Source organism: Salmo salar, unplaced genomic scaffold (genome assembly GCF_905237065.1).
Source record: "Salmo salar unplaced genomic scaffold, Ssal_v3.1, whole genome shotgun sequence".
In the NCBI taxonomy this organism is placed as follows: Eukaryota; Metazoa; Chordata; class Actinopteri; order Salmoniformes; family Salmonidae; genus Salmo; species Salmo salar.
The window spans coordinates 255,235-262,571 of NW_025547485.1; the positions used below are offsets into that span (position 1 = coordinate 255,235).

Sequence of the window (7,337 nt, forward strand, 5' to 3'; positions counted from 1 at the left end):
TCTCTTTCTGTCTTTCTCTCGGAGGACCTGAGCCCTAGGACCATGCCTCAGGACTACCTGGTATGATGACTCCTTGCTGTCCCCAGTCCACCTGGCCGTGCTGCTGCTCCAGTTTCAACTGTTCTGCCTGCGGCTATGGAACCCTGACCTGTTCACCGGACGTGCTTGTTGCACCCTCGACAACTACTATGATTATTATTATTTGACCATGCTGGTCATTTATGAACATTTTAACATTTTGACCATGTTCTGTTATAATATCCACCCTGCACAGCCAGAAGAGGACTGGCCACCCCTCATAGCCTGGTTCCTCTCTAGGTTTCTTCCTAGGTTTTTGGCCTTTCTAGGAAGTTTTTCCTAGGGAGTTTTTCCTAGCCACCGTGCTTCTTTCACATGCTTTGCTTGGTGTTTGGGGTTTTAGGCTGGGTTTCTGTACAGCACTTTGAGAATATCAGCTGATGTACGAAGGGCTATATAAAAATAAATTTGATTTGATTTGATTGATCAAATCACAGCCTACTTCAACTTTGCCAAACGGGTGATGATTTAACAAAAGAGCATTCGCGTAAAAAAGCACATTCGTTGCACAAATGTACATAACCATAAATACCAATGCCTTTCTTAAACTCAATACACACATATTTCTTAAACCTGCATATTTAGTTAAAATAAATGTATGTTAGCAGGCAATATTAAATAGGGAAATTGTGCCACTTCTCTTGCGTTCAGTGCAAGCAGAGTCAGGGTATATGCAACAGTTTGGGCCGCCTGGCTCGTTGCGAACTGTGTTTCTTCCTAACAAAGACTGTAATTAATTTGCCAGAATTTTACATAATTATGACGTAACATTGAAGGTTGTGCAATGTAACAGCAATATTTAGACTTAGGGTTGCCACCAGTTCGACAAAATACGTAAATGGTTCCGTATTTCACGGAAAGAATAAACGTGTTGTTTTCGAAATGATCGTTTCTGGATTTGACCATATTAATGACCAAAGGCTCGTATTTCTGTGTGTTTATTATAATTAAGTCTATGATTTGATAGAGCAGTCTGACTGAGCGGTGGTAGGCAGCAGCATTACATTTTACATTTTAGTCATTTAGCAGACGCTCTTATCCACAGCGACTTACAGTAGTGAATGCATACATTTCATGCATTTTTGTACTGGCCCCCGTGGGAATCGAACCCACAACCCTGCCGTTGCACACACCATGCTCTACCAACTGAGCCACAGGGACGGCCTGTGGCTCATTCGCAGGCTCGTAAGCATTCATTCAAACAGCACTTTCCTACGTTTGCTAGCAGCTGTTGCTGTTAACAGCGCTGTTTATGCCTTCAAGCCTATCAACTCCCGAGATTAGGCTGGCAATACTAAAGTGCCTATAAGAACATCCAATAGTCAAAGGTATATGAAATACAAATGGTATAGAGAGAAAGTCATAATTCCTATAATAACTACAACCTAAAACTTATTAACTGGGAATATTGAACCACCATATGTTCTCATGTTCTGAGCAAGGAACTTAAACGTTAGCTTTTTTACATGGCACATATTGGACTTTTACTTTCTTCTCCAAAGCTGTGTTTTTGCATTAAACCAAATTGAACATGTTTCATTATTTATTTGAGACCAAATAGATTTTATGCATTATATTAGGGTTAAAACAAAAGGGTTCATTGTTCATTCAGTATTGTTGTAATTGTCATTACATATATATATATATATATATAATAAAAATAATAAAATAATAATAATAATGCCACTTAATCGGTATTGGCTTTTTTTGGTCCACCAAGAATCGGTATCGGCGTTGAAAAATCATAATGGTTGACCTCTAATATCAAGGCGGAGTTGAGTATTGATAACTAGTCACATGATTTGCTAGCAACGACATTCAGTCACCATCAGTTGATACTTGCACAAATGTTCATTCTGAAAACTCTTACCTGTACAACTGCAGGTGCTGAAGTTCATACTTTTAATAAAACCTATTATTGAATACAACCACTGACTTTTTCCTAATTTGTGTTGACCAACTTTTGTGCCAATTGAATCTCAACTGACGTAGTACGTCAAGGCCACTAGAACCCAAATGAGGAAAAAGTCACTGGTTGTATTTTTATTAACAGTTTGAATTTCAGCACCCCACAGAAGGAACGGTAAGTGTTTACAGAAATATTCACAAGTATCGACTGACGGCGAGACAATGTGGTTGCTAGAAAATCGTGCGACCAGTTACCAATACTCACCTCCACCTCGATACAAGAGAACGGAGTTGAGCGTTCCTCAGCTAAGTTCTGTTAAGTATTATAATGGAAAGTAAATTAGTACAATTATAAATATATAAACCCAACAACATTTTCCACAGACAGAAACACTCACCGGTCTGTCTGGTAGGAAGCGTTCTCATAGACATCCCTTATGTTTCGGTCTCTCCTGTAAGCCACTGCAAAGTAGACAGCAGGGGAGGTTTAGGGTGGGTATAATTTGTGGAACGTTTCAACAGGAATCTGTTCCAAAAACGTTGTAAAGTACAAGGATGCCAACAAACAAAGTATACAAAGTAGCATGATCAATTCACCTAGCTAACTAGCTGCCGAAAAAGCATCAACTCACCACGTAGCTTATTCTTAATGTTTGTCCATGGGCTATCAGAGTGAGGACAGACATTTTTCAGAATAAACGTGGTGACTGAAACTTAATGAAATAGCCCACCCCCTACCCGGTATCTTATTGTGCAACTATACAACTTTGTATGCGTTGTTTGTTGGCAACCTTGTTATTTACGAAGTTTTTGGAACAGATTCCTGTTGGAACGTTCCACAAATTATACCCACCCAGGTTTACACAGTTAATGACAATCAAAGTTGTGGTAGGTGTTCATGAATATGCCTACATGTGGAATTGTTCAGTACGCATAACTGGAAACCTTTTTTGGAGGAAAGCAAGATATTTTCCACTTACTTGTTTTGTCTGGACAAGTCTATGTAGTAGTATTGGGAGTGGGTAATGCCAATAGAGACAGTCAATACTAACTGGGGAAAAGAGAAGATGTTACGTATTAGTTTGACAATACTGCATGTTGTGCGCATTAGCTATTAACAATGTAGGTTAGGTAATCCCAAGCGTAGAGATATGTCAAATCAGTATGTGTGATAGTATGGAAACTACTGTAGCTAATAGCTAGCTCTGATCCAGAAGTACTGGCAGGATGTTAGCGCGCATTCCTCTGAGGCTCAGCCATAATCTTTGGCTCAGCGTTAGAAAGCCGCACTAACTCCTCGCTAGTAGCTAACTAATGTTACTCTTCTTTATAACAAACCTTCAACCATTGAGATTAGTGATATGAAAACACCTCTTTCTACTGGCTTGCTAATTAGCTACCGTATTTAGTACATAACGTTGTTCTAATATATATTTCGCAGGTTGTGTGGATTTAACTGCTAGCTACGTATGCTTACGTTAGCTAGCTACATGCTCAAGCTAGTCCACAGTCCATGCTGAGTTAATTCGCTCAAAACGAAGACAGTATTTAGAAAAAATACATATTTACTAACACAAACATGTAGATACGCACGTTGGAGAAAATAAAGACGTATTCAGAAAAGATATGACAACAAGCTCACCATTACCTACTTCTCACCTTCTTCCGGTTGGCGCATGTACACACTGAATTTTGATTGGATTGACAAAAAGTCAGTCACGTGAAACGTCATATTCCTGTGACGACGAACAGTTCTCCTTTGTTTTTGGCAGCTAAATAGCAAACACATGTTACTGAGATTGAATAACTAATAAAAAGCAACATATTTACCAGTTTTTTTGCCCACACTACTTAATAACTACAAATCACCAATGTTGTCTCTCTAGGTAAGTGATTTATTCGATTCCTTGAATGTGTATTTCCAGGTAATACACATCTGATTCGAGCTAGCATCACTGCTAGATTGCATATCGCTCAATGAAATAGATAACTAGCTAACTAACTTCAATCTGAATATTCATCACCATGAATCTGTTTTCAGTGTCTGTCTCACTCTGATGGTGAAGTCAAGATGAGTGGTGGTTTGGCTCCCAGTAGAAGCACAGTCTATGTGTCCAACCTGCCCTTCTCTCTAACCAACAGTGATCTACACAAGGTTTAAAAAAAAATGTTATCTTTGTTTAACTAGTCAGTTAAGAACAAATTCTTATTTTCAATGACGACCTAGGAAAAGTGGGTTAACTTGTTCAGGGGCAGAACGACAGATTTTTACCTTGTCAGCTCAGGGATTTGAGCTTGCGACCTTTCGGTTACTAGTCCAACACGCTAACCACTAGGCTACCTGCCATAATGTCTCCGTATGTAGAGTAATGGGATAGAACGACTTAACCCCTCCCTACCACTATTTCACAAGTTCATGATCCTGCTGTTTATGCCATTTGTAAAAATGACCTCAAATAATGTCTTGGATCTTTTCATTTCAGCTTTTCAGCAAATATGGAAAAGTTGTGAAGTAAGTTACTGGTATCAAAATAATGAGCTATACAAAGCTCAAATACAAACCAAAAAATTGTCACATGCTTTGTAAACTAACAGTGAACTTCCTAGTTACTGGTCTGTTTCCAATAATGCAGAGTTAAAGACAAAGATTTTTTTTTAAAATAGTGACACGATGAATAAATACACAGTGAATAACTAAAAATCTATAGCACTATGTTGGTATTGTGGTGATCAGAGAAGATAATGATGGTCTCATGCTTTCAGGGTGACAATAGTCAAAGATAAAGAAACACGCAAAAGTAAAGGTGTGGCTTTTGTGCTCTTCCTGGACAAAGAGTCTGCGCAGAGCTGCTTTAGATCACTCAACAATAAACAGGTGGGCATTTTTCCTCTCCCTGTTTTCATAAAAAGTCACATATCTGATGTGTTGTTTTTGCGTTAAAGTCCCCCTCGTTTTCGCCCCGCAGTTGTTTGGAAGAACAGTGAAAGCGAGCATTGCAATAGACAACGGGCGAGCAACTGAATTTATCAGGAGGCGAAACTACACAGACAAGTCCAAATGTTATGAATGTGGGGTATGTTGATACTCTCTGCCTAGATAAGCCATCTCCATTTCCCTCTTCATCCATCCGGACGGTGTATCCGGATGTTAGTGCTATTTATACAATATTTCTGTCCTTTTCACTTCATAGGATACAGGGCACTTAAGCTATGCATGCCCAAAAAACTTGCTTGGTGAACGAGAACCCCCGAAGAAGAAAGAAAAGAAGAAGAAGAAAAAGGTTGAAGAGCCTGATGAAGTGTAAGTATCTTATCAGGACATTGATGCCATTCTCTCGTGTTCATAAACGGCTATGATCGTGGTCAACAGTAACTGTTCTATTTCAGATGGACTTTAGTTCAGAGATTCTTTGTTTGATTGTGATGTCATATTTCTCATTGTTTGTGAAGTCCTCTGTGTTTTGTTTCTATGACTTTTCTACTTTTTCCTCTGTCGTTGACAGAGAAGAGGAGGAAAGTGAGGAAGAAGGAGAGGACCCTGCTCTTGACAGCTTAAGTCAAGCCATAGCTTTCCAGGTAAGTGCACAAATGTACTTCAAGTTGGGGGGAAGTTAGTAGGCTATTGTATTACTTGAAACCCTCTATTTACTTGGTATTTGTCCTTATCTGACCCCTCTTTTACAATCACACATGGGATCATGTGTTCTACAGCAAGCACGACTTGAGGAGGAGCAGCATAGGCGACAGCAGACGGCCTTCGTGGCTGAGGAGGCCGGTCAGGCTTCTACATCAGACGACTCCAAGAAACCCAGGATCAAAAAGAGTGTCTACTTCAGTGACGAGGAAGAACTGAGCGACTGAGGGGATTTCACAGATATAATTCAGACTCTTGAGTAGCAAATATTTGAAAATGAACGGGACATTCTGTTTGTCAAGATCTGCAAGGGCATCATCGACCTGAGAAAAGACGAAGCATGTGTTTGATGAAAAGGGTTACAGTGTACCATTGTTTAGTTTAGGTCCTCAACTGTTTCTGTATCAGTATTTGTTCTGATCCTTAGTGTCCTTTATAATGAGGACTCAGCCACTGTTCTTTGCAGGCATTGGGACAATGTGAATGGAGATTAACTGTGTTTCTGCTCTTTTCTTTTCAACAGCTGTGTAAATATACCATAGTTGTTTTACTGTCTTTTTTCACCCTTCCTATGTATGTCAATATTAGGGGAAATACAACTATTCTGTTTCAAGATGGCCTACCACATCCCCATCTTTATGTGAATGCACAATTTATTTGAAAATGGTATTGAAACATCAGTGAAAGAGTAGAACACCACAGATAGCATGTGGTTTTTCACAATAATGAACCACACTTTTGCTAATAAATAGGAATAAAGAACATTCAAGTCATGAACATTCCTTCCTGTATTTCAATATCGATCACAACTCCCCATCCACCAGCTGCTAACCAGAGACAAGGTGCAGTAAGGTGTGTGTACTGTAGTGTTGCCCTAATGTGTGCACCAGTCTTCTCTCCATGTTTTCTAGCAAGGCAATATTCCTTCCTGTATTTCATTATTAATCTTCCATTCTGTGGGGGCTACTCTTCCCCTCCAACAGCCGTTGACAGTACAGTAAGGTGGATGTTGTCCTGATGAGCGCAGTGTGCACCTCTCACATACGATGTGTTCCCTATCAGAGAGCAAGAGCTCCATGTGATGGAGTGTCCTGACAGGAAGCCAGGCGATATAGGCTGCAGCTCAGCCCTGGCACATTCTGATTTATACCTGCAAGGCCACGTCTGTCTGTTAGGCAGGTCATCTTCAAGAGCTACCTTTTAAAGCGATGGGATGGGAGGAGAGCCACTGAAGTTACGTTATACAGATTTATGGTTTAGAAATGTATGACAACTAAATACAAGGTGAAATGCATGATTCACTTTTCAGTTCTGTCATGCATTTTTCTAACCCGTTATTAACTATGTATATAATCTGTAGCCTCTCCATCACAGTAGGAAACATGAATAGGGCTTAACATTCAACTATGCAATAATGTTAATGTCATTTACACTATGTCTATTGCGCTAAATGTCAGATCATCATAAATCAAAAGGATGGAATCTAATTTTCTCCACCCCTGCAATGATTGGGAATTCACCCGTCGAAGACATTGAACAATCTCAAGAAGTTTATGATAAAATGTCAAAAGACACCTCATTAGACCCTAATAATGCATAATTACGGTTACATTAGCGTATGTGTTACAAAGACGAGTGTTATTACAAATGTATCCATTTGAATCAGGAATGTGTGTTCCTGTCTGCGCTATATCCTCAGGAAATGGCTTCAAATGTG

At 39.5% G+C, this 7,337-nt stretch overlaps 2 protein-coding genes and 1 long non-coding RNA gene across 3 annotated transcripts in view; 1 reads left to right on the forward strand and 2 right to left on the reverse strand.

The window, feature by feature from the left end:
• Window positions 1-2,402, reverse strand: part of LOC123724014 (periphilin-1-like) — a 35,131-nt gene extending 32,729 nt beyond the window's left edge. Inside the window, exon 1 of the mRNA XM_045711295.1 lies at window positions 2,385-2,402. The gene's annotated coding sequence lies outside the window, so the exon portion shown is untranslated. The remainder of the gene's footprint in view (window positions 1-2,384) is intronic.
• A 5-nt stretch (window positions 2,403-2,407) lies between these two features.
• Window positions 2,408-4,127, reverse strand: LOC123731904 (uncharacterized). The gene is made up of 4 exons (XR_006762903.1): window positions 4,011-4,127; window positions 3,629-3,758; window positions 2,967-3,037; window positions 2,408-2,448 (listed from the first exon to the last, which is right to left on the reverse strand). It is a non-coding gene; the product is annotated as an uncharacterized lncRNA (long non-coding RNA).
• LOC106593547 (zinc finger CCHC-type and RNA-binding motif-containing protein 1) lies at window positions 3,699-6,397 on the forward strand. Its single transcript, XM_014184894.2, has 8 exons — window positions 3,699-3,872; window positions 4,028-4,141; window positions 4,470-4,498; window positions 4,750-4,861; window positions 4,953-5,060; window positions 5,178-5,287; window positions 5,490-5,562; window positions 5,698-6,397. Exons 2-8 carry the CDS (start codon window positions 4,058-4,060, stop codon window positions 5,845-5,847), a joined length of 666 nt encoding a protein of 221 aa, XP_014040369.1. The 5' UTR covers window positions 3,699-3,872; window positions 4,028-4,057; the 3' UTR covers window positions 5,848-6,397.
• Window positions 6,398-7,337: the final 940 nt, after the last annotated feature.